Source organism: Hylobates moloch, unplaced genomic scaffold, assembly GCF_009828535.3.
Source record: "Hylobates moloch isolate HMO894 unplaced genomic scaffold, HMol_V3 SCAFFOLD_21, whole genome shotgun sequence".
In the NCBI taxonomy this organism is placed as follows: Eukaryota; Metazoa; Chordata; class Mammalia; order Primates; family Hylobatidae; genus Hylobates; species Hylobates moloch.
Genome location: NW_026652296.1, coordinates 28,331,969 through 28,353,101, shown reverse-complemented (window position 1 = coordinate 28,353,101; position 21,133 = coordinate 28,331,969). Strand labels below are relative to the sequence as shown.

The 21,133-nt window shown below is 45.3% G+C and overlaps 1 protein-coding gene across 8 annotated transcripts in view; it reads left to right on the top strand.

Moving 5' to 3' along the window:
• The first annotated feature begins 14,327 nt into the window (after window positions 1-14,327).
• Window positions 14,328-21,133, top strand: part of ASXL1 (ASXL transcriptional regulator 1) — an 81,795-nt gene continuing 74,989 nt past the window's right edge. For 3 of the 8 annotated variants that reach the window (XM_032141861.2, XM_058432728.1, XM_058432723.1), the window contains exon 1: window positions 15,330-15,638. In XM_032141861.2, coding sequence (XP_031997752.1) covers window positions 15,582-15,638 — 57 coding nt within the window. In that variant the 5' untranslated portion in view covers window positions 15,330-15,581. Of the gene's footprint in view, window positions 14,572-15,329; window positions 15,639-15,801; window positions 16,135-16,608; window positions 17,382-17,401; window positions 17,602-21,133 lie in introns of those variants that run through there. The other 5 variants (XM_058432725.1, XM_058432729.1, XM_058432724.1 and 2 more) reach the window with 5 other exon arrangements.

Genomic DNA, 21,133 nt, shown 5'->3' with positions numbered 1-21,133 from the left:
CTTGAGCTGCAATGTCAATATCAAGTGCCATATATTAGATTTCCATTTTTTCTTTCTTTCCTTTTTTTTTTTTTTTTTAAAAAAAAAAAAAGACAGGGTCTCACTCTGATGCCCAGAGGGGAGTGCAGTAGCAGAATTCTGAAACTCCTGGGCTCAAGCAATCCTCCCAGCTCAGCCTCCTGAGTAGCTAGGACTACAGGCTTGTGCCACTACCTCCGACTAATTTTTGTATTTTTTGTAGAGATGGGGGTCTCACTATGTTGCCCAGGCTGGTTTCAAACTCCTAGCCTCAAGTGAATCTCCCACCTTGGCCTTTTAAAGTGCTGAGATTACAGGCATGAGCCACTGTGCCTGGCCTTATGTTTCTGTATATGCTCCACCATAATCTTATGGGACCACTGTCTTATATGTGGTCCTTCGTTGACTGAAGCATTATTATGCAATGCATGACTATAATTCTTAAGTTGCTGTGAGTCACACATGTGAAGCACTGGGAACAGTGCCTGGTATGTGGCAATGTTAATGTGAGTGTTAATTGGTACCGTGTTATCATTATTAGTCAATTAAGAAGTCCTGCAGACAGGTGGTGGATCCCAACTTCATGACCAGGAGTGGACATTTCTGAATCCAGGTGGTTGCAAGGGTAATAGGTTGCAAGAGCAATAGGGTGACCTATTTTTAGTGCTGGCTGTGCCTTTTGTTGGATCTGTACCTTTGGAAAAGTCACTTACCCCTCTAAACCTTAAGTTGGTCATCTGTAAAATGGAGGTTAAAATCATCCTTACTTCAGGCCTGGCACAGTGGCTCAAAGCACATAATTTCAGGACTTTGGATGGCCAAGGCGGGAGGATTGCTTGAGGCACTGAGTTCAAGACTAGCCTGGGCTGGCCAGGCACGGTAGCTCATGCCTGTAATCCCAGCACTTTGGGAGGCCGAGGCAGGCGGATCATGAGGTCAGGAGATCGAGACCATCCTGGCTAACACGGTGAAACCCCGTCTCCACTAAAAATACAAAAAATTAGCCGGCATGGTGGCGGGCGCCTGTAATCCCAGCTACTCGGGAGGCTGAGGCAGGAGAATGGTGTGAACCCAGAAGGTGGAGCTTGCAGTGAGCCGAGATCACGCCGCCGCACTTCAGCCTGGGCGACAGAGTGAGACTCCGTCTCAAAAAAATAAAAAATAATAAAATAATAATAAAAAGACTAGCCTGGGCAACATAGCGAGCCCCTGTCTCTACAAAAAATTTGATAAATTAGCCGAGTGTGATGGCGCACACCTGTAGTCCCAAGTACTCAGGAGTCTGAGGCAGAAGCATCTCTTGAGCCCAGGAGTTGGAGGCTGCAGTGAGTTGTTATCACACCACTGTACTCCAGACTGGGTGACAGAGGAGAGACCTTATTAAAAAAAAAAAAAAAAATCCTCCTTACTTCATGGAGCTCTGTGAAGAATTCAGTGGCCTATTTAATACCTACTATGTGCCCAGCACTGTTTTGAACACCACAGACAAAAACCCCTGCCACCCTGGAGCTTGTGTGGAGCTAGTGCAGAGGGACAGAAATTAATAATAATCATAGTAATCTTAATAAAATAAGAAAGCATATTTGTAAAGCACCTAGTGCCTGGCATGTGGTGAGCTCTCTAGAAGTAGTAGCAGTTAGGGTTATTATGTGAAAGCATTTTGTAAAGCTGGATAGCACAGCAGAGAGGTAGGTCTCAAGGTGACTGTGCCATGAGCATGTCGCCTTCATTGAAGCCTTACCTCATCTCTGCTCAATTGAATTTCATTCAGCCTCCAAGGCCCCCACCTTGTTGCCTGGGTGAAATCTTTGTCTCAGGATGTAGGACTTTCTCCTTTCCTCTTTTCATCCAGCATTTACTGAATGCCACTTTGGGCTGAGCATCCTGCTGGGCGCTGGGGCTATTTAGCTGCAAAACCCAGGAGGAGCATGGTCAGGAGCCTGCGGGAGGGAGCCCAGGGCATTCTGGGAGTCTCGTGGCCACGCACATTAGAGCTAGACTGTGAAGGAACCTAGCTGCTGAGTTTTGCTTTTATTTTGCCAGGGGAGACTCTGAAGGCTTCTGAGCTGGGTGATAAAGTTGGTGGATAAACTAAGAGTTCACAGCATTCTTGTTTAAGTACTGCATGGTAAAAGTAAATATTTGCATTATGGTTAAATCCATAATCTATATTTAAGCACTGCAGTCAAACCAAAAAGCTACAAGATGGAGATGTAAAGGCATGTAGAGGAGCACAGACCTCAGGGCAAATAACGTCTCCAATCGAAGACAGTACACTACTAAATCAGCAGGAAATGTAGCCAAATGGAGCAGGGAGGTTTTGAAGCCGGATAAACCAGGGTTGGCACTTACTATCTGTTTTGAGCTATTGCACCTCTGGGGGAGGGTTAATACTCGCAGGGTTGCTGAAGGGATTAAAGAAATGTCCATCAAGTGCCTGGCACTTAATAGGCACACAATATGAGGCATATATTATTAGATATTAATAGCAATGTTAAGATAAGTAGTGGAGCATCATGGAAAGAGTTCTTGTGTCAGCCAGCCCTGTGTTCAAATTCTGATACATCCAGAGCAAGCTTCTTAACCTTTCTGAGCCTTTAGTTGTCTCCTCACCTGCAAAATAAATGAGTAAGACCTCCTATGTAGGGTTGATGGCTATATAGACTTTGTAGGAGTAGGCTATATAATAGATGTTCAGTTAAGTGCTATTTTAAAACCAAAATGCAGTGAGCTCTATTGAAATTTTTTGTTTGTTTGTTTATTTTTGAGACAGGGTCTTGCCCTGTTTCACAGGCTGGAGTGCAGTGGCACCATCTTGGTTCAGTGCAACATCCACCTCCCTGGCTCAAGCAATCCTTCCACCTCAGCCTCCCAAGTAGCCGGGAGTACAGGTGCGCACCACCATGCCCAGTTAATTTTTTGTATTTTGTGTAGAAACGTGGTTTTGCAGGTGGGGCATGGTGGCTCAGCGCCTGTAATCCCAGCACTTTGGGAGGCTGAGGGGGGCGGATCACAAGGTCAGGAGTTTGAGACCAGCCTGGCCAACAGGGTGAAACTCCGTCTCTACTAGAAATACAAAAATTAGCCGAGCGTGGTGGCGCATGCCTGTAATCCCAGCTGCTTCGGAGGCTGAGGCAGGAGAATTGCTTGAACCTGGGAGGCAGAGGTTACAGTGAGCTGAGATCACGTGACTGCACTCCAGTCTGGGCGACAGAGCAAGACTCTGTCTCGGGAAAAAAAAAGAAACATGGTTTTGCCGTGTTGCCTAGGCTTGGTACTGAATATTTTGATTATAAAAGTTACATCTTCTAATGGTAAAAAATTCAAACAATACAAAAACATTTTAAGAAAGTAAATTACAAATCACTGGAAACTCCATTACCCAGAGCCAATGATAATCTTTTGGATACCTCTTTGTGCAAACTCTTTTAGTTTGACCATCATTGTATATGTAAGTTTATTCTACTCACCTGTCCTATTTTCACTCAATGATATGTTGTGGACATATATCCAGTTAATAAATTTAAATTTAAATTATTGTTTTAAATCAGTACCTTGCATTATATTATATTGTATTGTACCAGAATTTCTTTAACACTATTGATGGTCATTGAAGCTATTTCCAGATTTTTACCATTTTATACAATGCTATATTAAGCAACCTTGGACAAAGATCACTGTTCGCTTGTTTAATTTCCTCCTGGAATAAATCACTGTACATGAATTACCAAATCAAAAGGTTTTCCCATTATAATTTAATTAATTTTTTTTTTTTTTGAGATGGAGTTTCGCTCTTGTTGCCTAGGCTGGAGTGCAATAGAATGATCTTGGCTCACCGCAACTTCCGCCTCCCTTGTTCAAGCGATTCTCCTGCCTCAGCATCCCAAGTAGCTGGGACTACAGGCATGCGCCACCACACCCAGCTAATTTTGTACTTTTAGTAGAGACGGGGTTTCTCCGTGTTGGTCAGGCTGGTCTACCTCAGGTGATCCGCCCGCCTCAGCCTCCCAAAGTGCTACGATCACAGGCATGAGCCACCATGCCCGGCTAAAATCTTTTAAATTGTTATTTTTTATAAAGAGACAGGGTCTCACTGTGTTGCCCAGGATGGTCTTGAACTCCTGGGCTCAAGCAATCCTCTCACTTCAGCCTCCCAAAGTGCTGAGATTACAGGCGTGAGCCACCACTGTTGGCCTATAATTTTCTTGTGTTAGCCAGACTTGTGTTCAAATCCTGATACACCCAGAGCAAGTATGATTTTGTTACATATTGCTAACCTGCCTCCAAAATCAATTGTATGAATTTGCACTCCCATCAACAGTGCGTGAGTTGTGTCTGTTTCCCTCCGTCTTTGCTGAATTCTGCCAATCTTTTTAACCTTTGCCACTCTGATCTATTGAAAAATATCTCAATCTTGTTTTAATCTGTAGTTCCATTCCTAATGAGGCTGAAAATCTTTTCAAGTATTTATTTCCATTTTTATTTCTTCTTTTGTTAATAGCATATTTAGGCCTCTTTTTTTTTTTTTTTTTGAGACGGAGTCTCCCTCTGTCACTCAGGCTGGAGTGCAATGGCGCAATCTCGGCTTACTGCAAACTCTGCCTCCCGGGTTCAAGCGATTCTCTTGCCTCAGCCTCTCAAGTAGCTGGGACTACAGGCACGTGCCACCATGCCGGGCTAATTTTTGTAATTTTAGTAGGGACGGGGTTTCACCATGTTGTCAGGCTGGTCTCCAACTCCTGACCTCAAGTGATCTGCCTGCCTCAGCGTCATAAAGTGCTGGGATTACAGGCATGAGCCACCGCGCCCAACCCCCAAGGATTTTTTAACCTCCATATTGTGCTTAGGAAAACTGCCTAATTATTAAAATATAGTTAAAAGATTAATAGTTCCAGGATTATAAAAATATCCATTTGTTTCTTTCAATACTTTTATTGTTTCTTTTATCATATGTAAATTTTTGATCTAGGTGGAATTATTTAGATTTAGTGAGAGAGGTGGAGCTCTAGCTTAATTTTTCTCCAAATGGCTAGTCTGTGGCTAGTCCCATTCTGTTTATTGACTTCTTTTTCTCCACCAGTTGGAAATGTCACCTTTATCATGTACTACAATTCCTCATATACCTGGCTCTGTTTCTGTACTCTGTTTGGTTTAATAGGACTGTGTTTCTTTGTCGAAATTGCTGTTTTAGCTGTTGTAGCTATCTAATGCATTTTAATATCTGGTAGTACAAGTCCCAGCTCATTAATCTTCTTCAAAGTTTTCTTGGCAGTAGAGCAACGTGGTTAAATTCATGGACCTTGAGGTCAGCCAGCCTGAGCTTTAATCCCAGGTTAGCCGCTAACTAGCTGTGTTACCTTGAACAAGTTATTTTTTTGCTCTCTGAACTTCTGCTTCCTCATCTGTATAATGTTAACAATAACAGTATCTACCTCACAGTGTGTTTGTGAAGATGTGATGAGACGATGCATAGCAAGTCCTCAGGATGGCACCTGGCACATGGTGAGTGGTCAGTAAATGTTAGGTCTTTTTGTTATGAAAATGATGCACCAATTTTTCCAGTTGAATTTTAGGATTGTTTTGACAATAAAATCTCACTGGGATCTTCATTGGGATGACATTTACTTGGTGGGATGATTTTGGGATAATTAGTATCCACGTTATAGGACCTTCCACTCTAAGGAAAGCTCTGATTTCCACTGGTCCAAGATGTTATGCTCTTAAGTAGAGTTTTATAGTTTTCTTTATATAAGACCTGTACATTTTTGTTAACTTTATTTCCAGATGGTGTAATTTTTTTAAATTATTATTTTTTTTGAGACGAGTCTCACTCTGTCACCCAGGCTGGAGTGCAGTGACACTATCTTGGCTCACTGCAACTTCCACCTCCAAGGTTCAAGCAATTCTCCTGCCTCAGCCTCCTATGTAACTGGAATTAGAGGCATGCGCCACCATGCCTGGCTAATTTTTGTATTTTTAATAGAGACTGGTTTCACCATGTTGGTCAGGCTGGTCTCAAACTCCTGACCTCAAGTGATCTTCCTGCCTCGGCCTCCCAAAGTGCTGGGATTACAGGCGTGAGCCACTGTGCCTGGCCCAGATGGTGTAATATTTTAATTGCTCTTGTGAATGGAATCCTTTTTCTCCCACCATTTTTTTTTCTCCCAACCCATTTTGTTTTTTTCTTCCAACCTATTTTCTGTTTTTGAGACGTGTCTCACTCTGTTGCCCAGACTGGAGTGCAATGGCATGATCAGAGGTCACTGCAACGTTGAACTCCTAGGCTCAAGCAGCTCTCCTGCCCCAGCCTCCCAAGTAGCTGGGACTACATGTGTGCATCACCATACCCAGCTAATTTATTTTATTTTTAGCGTAGATGAAGTCTTGTTATATTGTGCAGGCTGGTCTTGAACTCCTGGGCTGAAATGATACCCCTGCCTCAGCCTCCCAAAATGCTGAGATTGCAGGTGTGAACCACTGTGCCCAGCCATCTCACCATTATTATTATTATTTTCTTCTCCTTCTCCTTCTTCCTCTTCCTCTTCTTTTTCTGCTTGTTCTTCTTTTCTCTCTTCTTCTTTCTCTTCCTCCTTCTCCTTCTTTTTTTTTCTTCTTTTTTTTGAGACACAGTCTCACTATGTTGCCCAGGCTGGTCTCGAATGCCTGGCCTCAAGCAACCCTACCACCTTGGTCTCCCAAAGTGCTAGGATTACAGGCATGAGCCACTGTGCCTGGCCCTCATCCCACCATTTTCTAATGGAATTATTAGTAGTACATTAAAAGTTATTCATTTTTGAATGCTTATTTTGCACCCAAAGTGAATATAATTGTTGAGTTTGGAAATAATTTCTCCCCTACCTGGTGTCAGCTTTCAGACATCCCCTTCTCTCAACTCTAACAGCACCCCAGGCTTCTATCTGCTAGGGCACTTAACTACGTTGGCTTGCCATCATTTGTAATCCATCTGTGTAAACACAGGAACTGTGTCTATTTAGGCTGTAAGTCCCCAGGGCTCAGCACAGGGCTGGCATCCCAGTAAGAGGCTATCAGTGCCAATGGAAGAAGGTGCCCCATGCTGTATTACTGTTGTTTTCTGGGATAGAGGAGTCTTTCCTCTAGGATGGAGAGCAGAGCAGTGAAGAAGCAAGCAGTCCCTGACGTCATCTGGCTGACTGTCTAATTTGGAGTAGACATTGAAGTCATCATTAATGTCAAGAGTGAATTAGATTTTTCATTATATGTTGAAGAACGCATTGAGTGGTATGGGAGGATGGACGGCTTAATGAATGTAGGAAATCAGGCAAAACCTTGCCAAAGAAATGACATTCAAGGAGGCATCAAGGGTGACTCTGCAACCCTATCTTGCTTTCCCTGCCCCAACTGCAGACCAGTCTTAGCACCCAGTTCTGCTTGAATGAATTCATTCAGCAAACGTTGACAAACACCTGTGTCAGGGCCTCTGCTGTTGGGTCTGGGGCCACAGGGTTGGGTAACAGCCAACGTATGAGCTCAGATCATAGCTCTGTTGAGCTGGCTGTTACAGGAGGTGGTCAAGACTTCTTTGCTTGGGATCTGCCCAGCCCACCTTTCTGGCTTTGTCTCCTGCTCCTGCCCCTCTGGACTGCTGGCCTGTCCCCAAGTGAACACACTTGCTCTTTCACACACAGACCCATGGAGACCACTCCCTATCATACTCACTGTCACTTCTACCCAGAATTCACCCGAGCCACCCTCTTTCCTTTGGGCTTTCAAGGCCCAGCTAAAGTATTAGCTCCTCTGTGAAGGCTGCCCTCTCGGAGTTTGTTGCTGCCTCCTTGTCCAAAAGGACCTAAGATAATAGGTTTTAATAATGTGTACAGTTATTTATTTCCATCTCTAAGATCCCATTAGACCAGGGGCCCTCAGAGTCAGTGAGCTTGTCTTTGTGTTTTTGCTGGCACCTAATACACAATGGGTCACTCAGGAATTGCAATTAAAATGGGTCCAGAGAAATGGGACCTATAAGAATAAAGGGATAGGGCAACCCGCTCGGGTCCCCTTCCATGCTGTGGAAGCTTTGTTTTTTCGCTCTTCACAATAAATCTTGCTGCTGCTCACTCTTTAAAAAAAAAAAAAGAATAAAGGGATAGAATGCAGAAGGAAGATGAAGATGTAAGGACAACTTAACTTAGAGCAGTGGTTCTGAACCCAGGCCTCCAGTATGGCAGAATGGCAAAGGGGCAGAGGATGTGAGCTGTGTAGTTGAGGTAGTTGGGTTTGAATCCTGGCTCTGGCATCTATTAACTTCATAAACTGGGACATGTAGTTGTATTTCTTGGGGTTTCAAGAGGGGCCAGGAATACCTTAGAACACTGTAGAGAATTTCATATAAATAGGTATAAGTTTTTCTGGAAAGAGAGTCCATTGCTTTTTAACAGGCTTCACAAAAGGTAAGTACCACTCAGAAGGGGAGACACTATGTCTTTATTAGTTGTCAATTGCTGTGAAACGAATTACTTCAAAATTTAGTGACTTAAAACAATCAACATTTCAGCTGGGCGCGGTGGCCCTCACCTGTAATCCCAGCATTTTGGGAGGCTGAGTTGGGTGGATCATGAGGTCAGGAGTTCAAGACCAGCCTGGCCAACATGGTGAAACCCCATCTTTACTAAAAATACAAAAATTAGCCGGGCCTGATGGCAGGCACCTGTAATCCCAGGTACTTGGGAGGCTGAGGCAGGAGAATCGCCTGAACCCCGGTGGCAGAGGTTGCAGTGAGCTGAGATCAGACCACTGCACTCCAGCCTGGGCAACAGAGTGAGACCCCATCTCAAAAAAACAAAAAACCAAAAACCAAAAAAAAAAACCCACCACAACAAAAACAACAACAACAAAACAATCAACATATCATGTCTCACTGTTTCTGTGGGTCTAGAGTCCAGCTTATGTGGATGATTCTGGCTTGGGGTCTTTCTTGAGGTTGTAGGCAAGATGTTCGCCAAGGCTGAAGTCATGTGAAAGTTTGTCTGGGGCTACTGTCATATAGACCTCTCCAGAAAGCTGCTTGAGTGTCCTTATGACCTGGTGGCTAGTTTCCCCCAGAGCATGTGACCTGAAACAAGGCAGAGCTGCAATGTTTTCTCTGACCTAGCCCCAGAAGCCACGTATGCTCATTTCCAGTTACAGAGTTCAGCCCTAGTCAAAGTGGGAGGGAACTAAAAAAGGATATGAATGTGAGGAGGTGGCCATTTCTAAGGCTACCACAGTGCCTTAGAAAGAACTTGGAATGAGGAGCTTGGGGTTTAAATGTTGACTCCAGCAACAACCAATTGTGCGATCTTGGGAAAGTGTCTTTTCTTTACTGGCCCACTTTTCTCATTCACCTTGTATGATGGTTTTGGAATTCAAGAGTTAAGTCCTGTGAAAAGCCATTTATATAAGCCCTCAACTTCACGTTTATATATTAGAGGAAGAAAAGGCATTTAGGGTAGGGTGTAAGTTGATGTTTTTATTATAAATCATAGGAAACAAGGAAATAACCCATTCACCGCTCTCATCACTTTGACACACCACCCTCTCAGCATTTTGATGTTAAAATACATTTTAAAGGTTCTTTTCCTTCTTTCACAGAGGAAATAATAGAGGAAATGGCTTAAATTGAGGCCAGAAGCATTATGGTGGATGTGAGTACATCTCTGCATTATTAAGAGAGATTAAAAATTGGGATGGGTACCTTATTGAGGTCCTGAAATCTATACTTGAAAACCTTAAAGCATCAGAGAGCTGCCATTTTCCATGATTTCGGTAAAAAGAAGCTCAGGTTATCCTTCCTTTGAGGCCATTCTAGGGCGTCCCACAAATCTTTTTAAACAAAATAAAAATATTAATAATTATTAAAGTTGTTTTCACATTGTTGAGGTATATTGCATTGAGAATGGAATTTGTTTTTCCATCATAAAAGTAGCACATACTAATTCTAGGTTTTGAAAATACAAATATAAAAAAATATATATTACCCATAGCTACTACCTTAATCTAAATGCTCTATGTTTTGTGGTTGAAATGAAAAAGAATTTTTTTCAATTAAAAAGTGTAATATGGGCCAGGCGTGGTGGCTCATGCCTATAATCCCAGCACTTTGGGAGGCTGAGGCAGGCAGATCACTTGAGGTCTGGAGTTTGAGACCAGCCTGGCCAAACATGGAGAAACCCCGTCTCTACTAAAAATACAAAAATTAACCTGGTGTTGTGGCACATGCCTGTTATCCCAGCAACTGAGGTAGGAAAATTGCTTGAACCTGGGAGGCAGAGGTTGCAGTGAGCCAAGATCATGCCACTGCACTCCACCCTGGATGACAGAGCAAGACTTTGTATCAAAAACAAAAGGTAATACGGCCATGGCTCACAACTGTAATGCCAGCACTTTGGGAGGCTGAGGCAGGAGGATCACTTGAGGTTAGGAGTTCGAGACTATCCTGGGCAACATAGCAAGACCCTGTCTCTACAAAAAATTAAAAAAATATTAGCTGGGGGTGGTGGGATGTGTCTGTGGCCCTACCTACTAGTTACTCAGGAGTCTGAGGTGGGAGGATGGCTTAAGCCCAGGAGGTCAAGACTGCAGTGAGCCATGATCATGCTACTGCACTCCAGCCTGGGTGACAGAGTGAGACCTTGTCTCAAAAAAAAAAGACAAAAGTTGCCATAGTCTTATGGTTACCCAGAGGTAACCATTATTGACATTTTGTTGCCAGGCACAGTGGCTCATGCCTGCAATCCCAGCACTTTGGGAGGCTGAGGTGGGAGAATTACTTGAGCCCAGGAGGTCAAGGCTACAATGAGCTGAGATTGCACCATTGCACTCCAGTCTAGGCAACAGAGAGACCCTGTCTCAAACAAACGAAAAAGACATTTTGGTAATTTAAACACATTTTCCTCCCTACTGGGAGACTGAACAGCAGGATTTAAATGATGGTAAATGGAAGGTGAGCTATGAGTTAGGGCTGCCCATCACGTGGGCAGATTCTGTGACTTAATGACAATAATAAGGTCATGAAGTCTCCTATACAGGGTCTTGCTCTGTCACCCAAGCTGGAGTGCAATGGCACAACCATGGCTCACTGCAGCCTCAAACTCTTGGGCTCAAATGATCCTCCTGCCTCAGCCTCCTGAGTAGTTGGGACTATAGGCACAGGCTACCACGCCCAGCTGGTCATGCTCTCTATCCATGAGCATCTTTATAACTTGCATAGATATATTTGGGTGAAATCCTGTCTTAGTCTTTCCCGATTCTCCCTGAGCAAGTTCCAAACATTGTTTAGGGCTCAAAGGGAAATTAGTCTCCAGAGAGTTTCTCCAATAAAGTAATTACTGAGATCGGGTCATTTATTCAACAGATTGGGTGCCTACCATGTGCCAAGACTGTGCCAGGCATTGGGGATATGATGATGAAACCAAAGGTGCTAGCATGAACACAATCACTAAACCAAACTCACACAAAGAAATTAAATGTGGGAGGGACAAGGAGAGCTATACATGTACTGATCATCTGCTATGCTGGAAGTTTATTTAGCAAATGTAATCTCATTTAATCATCTGGACCCAGGGGAGGTAATCTGACCTCTCTGAACCTCAGCTTCATTTGAAAATTGGGATAATATTATTGAGAGACAACATTTGTTACAGGGGCAAAACCTGTTCCAAGGTTTGGTTCACTCAAAGTATAAACAATGAGGTACTTTTTACACTTTAGACACTAACACTTTTTGGAGGCAAAGAGGGCTGGTATTTAGGGAGTATCTACTATGTGCTAGGCACTTTACAAAGATCTCATTTAATCTCAGTTCCATTTTTTGAATTTGCTATGTACCCTGCTGTGCAAATGATGGCACTGAGTCAGTGAGAGGTTTCATAACTTGCCCAAGGCCACAGAGCTGGATGGAGAAAGACTGCAGAGATTCAAACCCAGCCCTGCTGACGTGCAGAGCCAATGAGAATATATTATCTTGCAGTGCAGTTTATGGGATATATATATGTCCCTTTGGGAATTCCTGGGTGTCTGCTGGTGGCCTGTTAACTTGGTTCTTGAATATGCACTTTGCTTATAACTGTGCAGTTTGAAAACAGTGAGTCATCCCCAAACTACGCAGGGTTGAGTATCTGTCCTGTTTATCTTCCACATGCCACCTGCACTAACTTCTGAAGATAATCTATAATAAAAGCACTATGATTAAAAAACAGAAAAACACACACCAAAAATGTATAGGTTTGTCTGTTGGTGCTTCTGACAAGAAAATAAACTCATGAATCTCATTAACTTTAAAAAAATCACATCTACTTAAGGTTTAATGACTAAAGCCAACTTTCTAACATACCTGTACAGTTCTCTGAACATACTCTTTTCACACTTAACTACGATGTTGTCATTTGTTTCTGTTTGATTCTGCAAGGGCAGAGACCTTGAAATATTCACATCTGGATTCCCCCATGGTTTGACCCAACTGAAGTCAGGCAGTGTTTGCTGAAAGAAATAAAGGTGTTTCCATAATGCCTGTATTAGCTTTCTTTTGGGGCTGTAAGAAGTTACCACAGATTTAGTGTCATAAAACAATATTCATTTCTGTTTTACGCTTATTGTGGGCCTGACGTCTGGATTCCATGGCTCAGCTGGTTCTCTGCTTCCAGTCTCACAAGGCTGAAATCAAGGTGTCTATATTCCTTTCTAGAGAGTTGGGGAGGGGGTATAATCTGTTCCCAAGTTCATTCAGCTTGTCAGAATTCAGCTCTGTGAGGTTGTAGGACTGAAGTCCCCATTTCCTTGCTGGCTCTTGGCAGGACTTCCTCTGAGCTTTTAGAGGCTGCCTGGATTCCCTGGCTTGTGGTCACTTTCAAAGCCAGCAACAGTGGGTTGAATTCCTCTCATGCTTTGAATTTAATTCCTCTGCCTCATCTCTCCAAAACATCTCTTTTGCCTCCCTTTTCTGCTTTTAAGGGTTCACGTGATTACATTGGGCTCACCCAGATAATACGGAATCATCTTATTTTAACGGCTTTATTTTTCCATTGGCAAAATATCTTTTGCCAAAGAATGCTGGCTGGTAATCCCAGCACTTTGGGAGGCCGAGATGGGTAGATCACCTGAGGTCAGGAGTTCAAGACCAGCCTGGCCAACATGGAGAAACCCAGTCACTACTAAGGATACAAAAATTAGCTGGGCACGGTAGCACATGCCTGTAATCCCAGCTACTTGGGAGGCTGAAGCAGAAGGATCGCATGAACTCGGGAGGCAGAGGTTGCAGTGAGCCAAGATCACGCCACTGCATTCCAGCCTGGGCAACAGAGCGAGACTCTGTCTCAAAAAAAAAAAAAAAAAAAGCAACATATTCACAGGGTTCCAGGGACTAGGGCTTGGACAGTTTTGGGCAAGGGGGGAAGACATTATTCTGTCTACCACAGTGCCTGTATTAAACATGTAAATTTCAGTTATTCCCTGTAGGTCAGAGGGGAGTAAAGCTACTTCAGAAGACATCTGAAAGAAGCCAAATGACTTGCCAAAGAGTACTGTATCGGCTGTAGATTGAAAAAAAAAAAAAGTTAAAAATCCTTTGTAAAAAATCAAGTCAAACAGTTTTTTGAGGGAAGGTAGTTCCTCCTTTCTTTCAGGGTAAAGCTAGAGAGATTTTAAGAGGTGTCTTACTCTAACTTTGCAGTCTTTTCCCTTCGTAGGATTTTGCTTACCAGACTCAAAAGTTTTCTGTGACCAGTATTAGAAGCAGAACACTGAACCTTTTGGCGTTACATTTGGGCTACACCATAATGGTCTCCTATCAATACTGGCTCTTGCTACGTGTTAACATTAGGGAGTGGAGAGTGTGTTTCCTCACCCAGGGAAACGGTTTAAATGTGGCCACTGATCCTGTCTTCATAGTTTTTAAGAGTTGGCATCAATCCAACTCCGGACGGACTCCAGAAATGTTTCTGGACAAGGACTGAACCTATAGTTACAGAAAACCTATGTGCTAGGTGCTCTGAATTTCATTTCAGGTTCTAAAACTAAGGCTCAGAGAGGCTAAGTACATTGCCCATTGTCTCTCAGCTGGTAATAACAGCTACCATTTATTAAACATTTGCTCTATGCCAGGCGCCAAATCATACGGACCTAATAATGTCAAGATCTCCCTTCACATCCTCTTCCAATCTGTCAAGAATTGTATGCTAATTTTAATTCCAATAATGCCATGAAATACAAGACAAATGCAGATCAGAAAACTGAGGCTCAGAGAGGTTGAGTGGACAGCCAGGGAGTGACTCAGCCAAGATTCCAGTCTAGGTCCGTTGGACTCCAGGGCCTGAGTTCGCTCCAGGGTACTGCCTCTAAAAAAAAAAACGCACTCAGGTGCATTCTGGTCAGTGTGGCCCCAGAGCCCAAGTTCTTTACACGACCCGTCAACATATCACCAAGTTCCTAAGAACGCTCTAGGCTGCGGGTGCAGTCTCTGCAAATACACAGCGGCCTGAAAGCACAGGAGGAAATGAGGAACCGTCTAAGTCCATCAGCCGTGGAATAACCGTTTTACTGGTATGAGGGTCTTTATGTCTTATTATTATGTGGCAGTGAGTCATTTAGAGGGGACCAAAAGGGAAAGTCCTGCCTCTCGTCCCCTACGAGAAGTGTAGGTGAGAACCGTTTAGGCGAGGGGAAGCACGAAGTGGGAACTGCCAGTCGAGCTCCCCATCCTCACTCCCCACCCGCACCCGCCCGGAGTTCCTGAAGCAAAAAGCACCGAAGGGGTTAAGGGTGGCCGGGGGAGCCCAGCCACCGCCCCTTCCCAGCATCGCCTCCCAGAATCCCGCAGGCCCCAGCCAGTTCCCGCACCTCGCGAGACTCCACCCAGCCCCTTCCCCGAACAGCCACCCGTCCCCCTTCCTAGCTGAGGTCGGTGCTAGGCGGAGGACGCGAGAGGGAGAGCGGAAGGGGGCCGCCGGGCACGCCGGGAAGTGTGGTCCACGCGCTTCACGGGGCCATATTCTTCCGGAGCGGGGGAGGCCAGAGAGGCCGCTAGGACTACGACTCCCAGCCGCCCTTTCGGTTTGTTTTTGTTCAAAAAAAAAAAAAACCCACACTCCCCCTCCTCACTCTTCACACACACTCACACACACCCACGGCAGACACGCACGCACCCAGGCGCCGAAGGGAAAGCCGCGTCTCGCCCTCCCGTCCCGCCGTCGGTCCTGTCTCAGTCCCTCAGCAGAGCGGGAAAGCGGAGGCCGGAGCCGTGACCTCTGACCCCGTGGTTATGCGGAGCCGCCGCATTCCTTAGCGATCGCGGGGCAGCCGCCGCTGCCGCCGTGGGCGACTGACGCAGCGCGAGCGCGTGGAGCCGCCGCCGCCGCCCCTCCCCCACCGCCGCTCTCGCGCCAGCCGGTCCCCGCGTGCCCGCCCCTTCTCCCCGGCCGCACCCGATACCTCGCGCGCCGCCGCTGCCACGCGCCCCCCCGCCGCCGCCGCCGCCCCAGCCCCGCGCCACCGCCCCAGCCCGCCTAGCCCGGAGGTCCCGCGTGGAGCTGCCGCCGCCGCCGGGGAGAAGGATGAAGGACAAACAGAAGAAGAAGAAGGAGCGCACGTGGGCCGAGGCCGCGCGCCTGGTGAGGCGGGCAGCCGAGGGGGGCTCCGTGGGGCCCCGGGGGGGTGGGCTGGCCGCGCACCCCCCACTGGAGGGGGAGGGGCGAGGCCCTGCCCACCGCGGGGGGGGCGGGGCCATCTTCCTTTAAAAACGGGACAGCCCCGCAAGGCGAGGGGTGGGGAGCGCTCCGCCGGGATGGGATGTGGCGCCTTTTTCCGCTCGCCCTCGCGCCCCCGCCCCGCGCAGCTAAATTCCTGCGGAGGGGCGAGCTGGCAGGCCGGCTCCTCCCCCTCTGGGCAGCGGGGTCCCGCCTCCCCTCCCCCACTATTTGGCAGCGTCTGGGGGTCTGGGGCAGCTTCGTTCATTTACCCGGGGGAGTTGGGTTTCCGGGAAGGGTCGGAAGCTCCTCCCTCGCTTCCTGGTGGGTAATGGGGTGGTGCCTTTGACTCCGGGGGTGGAAAAGCGACCCCACATTCAAGGACGCCAATGGCATTTTGAGCTTTCCCAATCTAAACCAGGTGCGTGGAGGGAAGCAAGTGCTTACTCCCAGCTTGAACCCTGAGCAGCGGTTCTCTAACTTCAGTGTCCTGTGGGCGACACCTGGGAGGCGGTTAGGAACGCTCCTCCTAGGGCCGTTCGTAAGACCTGCTGAGCCTCAGGGTCTGGGATAGAGCTGGTGAAGCTGCGCTTTCACCGGCTTCCCAGGTGATTCAAACACAGTGGCTCACGGACCCCACTTTGAGAAACGCTGACTGGGGTGCTTGCCTTCAGAAGCTGGACTGGAAATTGGTATTTTGAGGAGAACTGAATCCACTTTGCAAAGAATGTATGTTGGACAAAGACAAAGTATCTCTGTTGGGAGACATTGTTCACTGAGGATTTAGCAAGGGAGAGCGTAATTTGAGTGTTTGAAGCCGTCTCGTTCAACTGATGGGGGTTGTGAATTTTGTGTTCAGAGCGTCAGAGGACTTGCAGGTGAAATAGCTTCCTTTTGGATTACACCCACAAAGCTCAGACACTTTGAGACATATTCGTGTAATTATCTGCTGATACCAGTAGTAACAGGTTATACTAAGATGTCAGTTCCTAAGATCTGTCACACAGCGAGGTTGTGGTGCGGATAGCATAAGTGTCTCTTGACACAGTAGTTTATATGTAATGGTTGTAATTCAGTTTTAATGATGAGTGAAGCTCAGACTTAATTTTCTCTCTTATTTTGAAGTGAGTTTTCTGCTTCAAAGGTGTGCAAAAAAAAAAAAAATAGACTGTATTGGGGGGAGTTTGATACAAACCTGAAGTACACCTTTTTCTCGAAGTCTGTAAAAGTTACGGATTTATAAAAACTGAAGAAATTTGGGCTACAGAATTTTCATTGGTGCTTGCTATCCTCTTCCCTAGTCATTTGTTGCCCAGGGAACAAAAATAGCAATTGTTTGTGTTTTGAAGTTTTGTGCTTCAGTTTATTTTGGCCTGGCATGTGAAGTTTGAAGATTTTGAGGTTCCGAAATATTTTTTTTCTGATTCAGTCAAAATTGGAAGCTTGGGCTAGTTTTCAGGATCTTGTAGAAATTTCAGGATTTCTCTAATGGTTTTTCACCTGGAAACAAATATAGGCCTGATGGGGAGTGGGAGAGAGCTCTCGTTCTCCTCCTGGACGATGAGTTTTCTGTGTTCATTGACATTCTCCTTGGCGTTCCTGTTATGCGGGTGTTTATGACCCTGGGCACCCAAGGAAATTTGCTTGCTAGAGTTTTACTTGTTAGAGGTAGGTGAAAGTACCTTTAAATCCTGTGTTATGTATGTCTTGACAGAATTATAAAATCTGTTTGTCTCAAAGTTCTGTTGGCTCTTACTAGTTGACTTTAGGAATTTGGGGTCCACTGTTAAGTCTCTTTAGATTCTCGAATTTACTGTGGTCTGAACTTCAACATCGAGGTTGCTATTTCTGTTTTATCATTGACTCAACTTAAAGCTAGGTTATCAGGGTAAGTTATTCCTCTTTTTCTTCTAAGGCTCTTCATTAAAAATAGTAATGTGAATAGGAATTACTTTGTTTGTTTGTTTGTTTTTCGTTTCTTTGCCACCACACCCGGCTAATTTTGTATTTTTAGTAAAGATGGGGATTTCTCCATGTTGGTCAGGCTGGTCTCGAACTCGTGACCTTAGGTTATCCACCCACCTTGGCCTCCCAAAGTGCCGGGATTACAGCCGTGAGCCACCGCGCCCAGCCTATGAATAGGAATTACTTTGTGGTGCTGTTATACATGTGAAAAAGGATTTGCGAGACTTTGGGAGGCTGAGAGAGAATAATCACTTGAGGCTAGGAGTTCGAGATGAGCCTGGGCAACATAGACCCGGTCTCTACAACAACAGCAACAAAATGAACTGGGCATGGTGGTGCACACCTGTGGTCCTAGCTTCTCAGGAGGCTGAGGATAGCTTAGGCCGAGGAGTTGGAGGCTCCAGTGCCCAATGATTGATTGTACCACTGCACTCCAGCCTGGGTGATAGAGGGAGACCCTGACTCTAAAAAAATATTGAGGCTGGGCGCCGTGGCTCACGCCTGTAATCCCAGCACTTTGGGACGCTGAGGTGGGTGGATCACAGGGTCAGGAGTTCTAGACCAGCTGGGCCAACATGGTAAAATCCAGTCTCTACTAAAAATACAAAAATTAGCCGGGTGTGGTGGTGCATGCCTGTAATCCCAGCTACTCAGGGGGCTGAGACAAGAGAATCACTTGAACTCAGGAGGTGGAGGTTGCAGAGAGCCAAGGTCATGCCACTGCACTCCAGCCTGGGTGACAGCGAGAGACTCATCTCAAAAAAAAAAAAAAAAAAAGGACTTGTGAGAATATGATACGTAATTTGAGTATCTTGTGTGTGTGTTTTGTTTTAGAATTTTCCATTTCTTTGGATGGGACTGGATGATAGGTGAGGGGGAACTTTTTAAGAGTCCTAGGCTGGGCACGGTGGCTCACGCCTGTAATCCTAGCTCTTTGGGAGGCTGAGGCAGATGGATCACCTGAGGTCAGGAGTTCGAGACCAACCTGGCCAACATGGTGAAACCCCGTCTCTACTAAAAATACAAAAATTAGCCAGGCATGGTGATGGTGCATGCCTGTAACCTCAGCTACTCGGGAGACTGAGGCAGGAGAATCTCTTGAACCCGGGAGGGTTGCAGTGAACCGAGATCGCACCACTGCACTCCAGCGGCGACAGTGAGACCCTGTCTCAAAAACAAAACAAAAGAAAAAACCAGTTCTCTTAATGTTTAAAAAAAGTTGCTGTAACACTGTGCTGGAGACTTTGTGAGAGCTTACACTCGACTGAGAAACTTGACTAGGAGGGAATGTTGAAACTTGACTAGGACAGTTGATTAGAACACCTGAACACTACTCTTCTCTTTGGGCAGGTGAATTTGGAGTGCTTGCAATGGCAATTGTATGCACTTCCAGGGGAACACTTTCAGATTGCTCCTGACCCCACTCAGATTGGTGACTAGAGTGTTACTGGGAATCCTTTTAAAAATTGTTTTTGTAGGCCGGGCGCGGTGGCTCACACCTGTAATCCCAGCACTTTGGGAGGCCGAGGCCGGCGGATCATGAGGTCAGGAGATCGAGACCATCCTGGCTAACACGGTGAAACCCCGTCTCTACTAAAAATACAAAAAATTAGCCAGGCGTGGTGGCGAGTGCCTGTAGTTCCAGCTACTCGGGAGGCTGAGGCAGGAGAATGGCATGAACCCGGGAGGCGGAGCTTGCAGTGAGCCGAGATCGAGCCACTGCACTCCAGCCTGGGTGACAGAGCGAGACTCCGTCTCAAAACAAACAGACAAACAAAAAAACTTTTTGTAGAGGAAAGAAGATTCTTCTTGAGAATTTCAGTATAGCTACCCCAGGAGATTGATTTTTGCAGATGTTAATTAATGCTGTTGAAAAATAGTCTTTCTTTCACACATTTTGTAGTATTGTCTTTTCTAGATGTAAGAAGTAGACCTTACGTGATTGGGTCGATATAAATCCTCCAACTTGTTATGAACAGTTTGTTTGGGAGAAATAGCCAAGGAGATTTCCCTTTAAATTGAGGACCCTAAATGGATTCTCCCTGGCTTTGAGAAACTCTTTGTTGAATGCTTTATCTTTTACTTTGATTCATGACTGACCAGTTCTTACATCAAACATTTTTTCCCCATTGAAGTAAGAGAAGAGACATTTAAAAAAAAATGTAGTCTAGAAAGAGACTAGGAATAGAACACTGCTGACTTGTTCTTATACCAAGAGCTGGAGGCATAAACAGTTTTAATGAAAGTGAATACTTTGTATCTTTTGATGTAACTTCCCTTTAGAGATTGTTTCCCCCGTCTTAAATTCTCAGGCTATTTCTGATTGCTGTTTAAATAATTGTTAGTTACTATTTGAGTCATGCTTCTTAAAAAAAAAAATGCTACAAAAATTCGCTAGCTCAGCTTTCATTTAATTAGTATCAAAGAAATGATATCTGTGGCAGTGAACATTAGTAGCTTGTTCCAGGGTTTATTGTAGGTTTGTTCAAGTCAGTACTGCCCATCTTGGCACTTAGATTCTTGGAATACAGAGGTGGATGAGGTTTGCCCCTCAGGGCTTATGGTCTTCTGGGGATGAAGAAGGTCCAGACACAGGAACAGAATTTTACTACAGTCATGATACATGTTATCATAGTTGTATAAATCATAAACAGATATCCCAGTTGCTGCCTCCTGTCCAGTCATAATTATAAATAGTTTCTCCTTTCACTCTCAACTGTCCTGGTTTGGAAGATAATTGTATGCGTTATGAAGCAATGGGAACACTGAAAAGAGACATTTACCTCTGCCTGGCAGAAATCAGGGAAGGCTTCCTGGAGGAAGGTGCTTTCTGAGCTGAATCTTGAAGGGTAACTAGGAGTTAGGCCAGTCACAGAGGGCATAAGCAGGAGCTGGTGAAACACATAGCAGGAGAGAAAGAGAGAGAGAGAGAGAGAAAGGGTGAGAGGGAGTGTGTGTATTTGCAAAGTGTGGGAATTAGGTATATCTACAAATTATTGGAACATAAAGTTTGTAGAGTGTTATTGTGGATGGGTAGAGAGACAGGCAGAGACCAGATTGTGAGGGTTCCATAATGCCAGGCCAGTGAGCACCTACTCTGTGCCAGACATTGTAGGCATTACTTACATTGTCTCTAACCTGTCCAACAAATCTGAGAGAAAGACATCAGTATCCTTCAAAAGAGAACCTGGGCTCAGGTTGGGTTGTAATTGCCCCAGTTTAGAATGTAAAAATTTGAATCTAACTCTAGATCCTGTTCTTTACCAGTGGGCCGGTGGACTTTGGAAGCTTCAGCTTTTGCAGTATGTGATTAAGGAGCTGTTGAAGGATTTTATTTGCTTTCTATTATTATTATTATTATTATTATTTTTTGAGACAGGGTCTCACTCTGTCACCCTGGCTGAAGTGCAGTGGCGCCATCACAGCTCACTGCAGCTTCCACTTCCTGGGCTCAG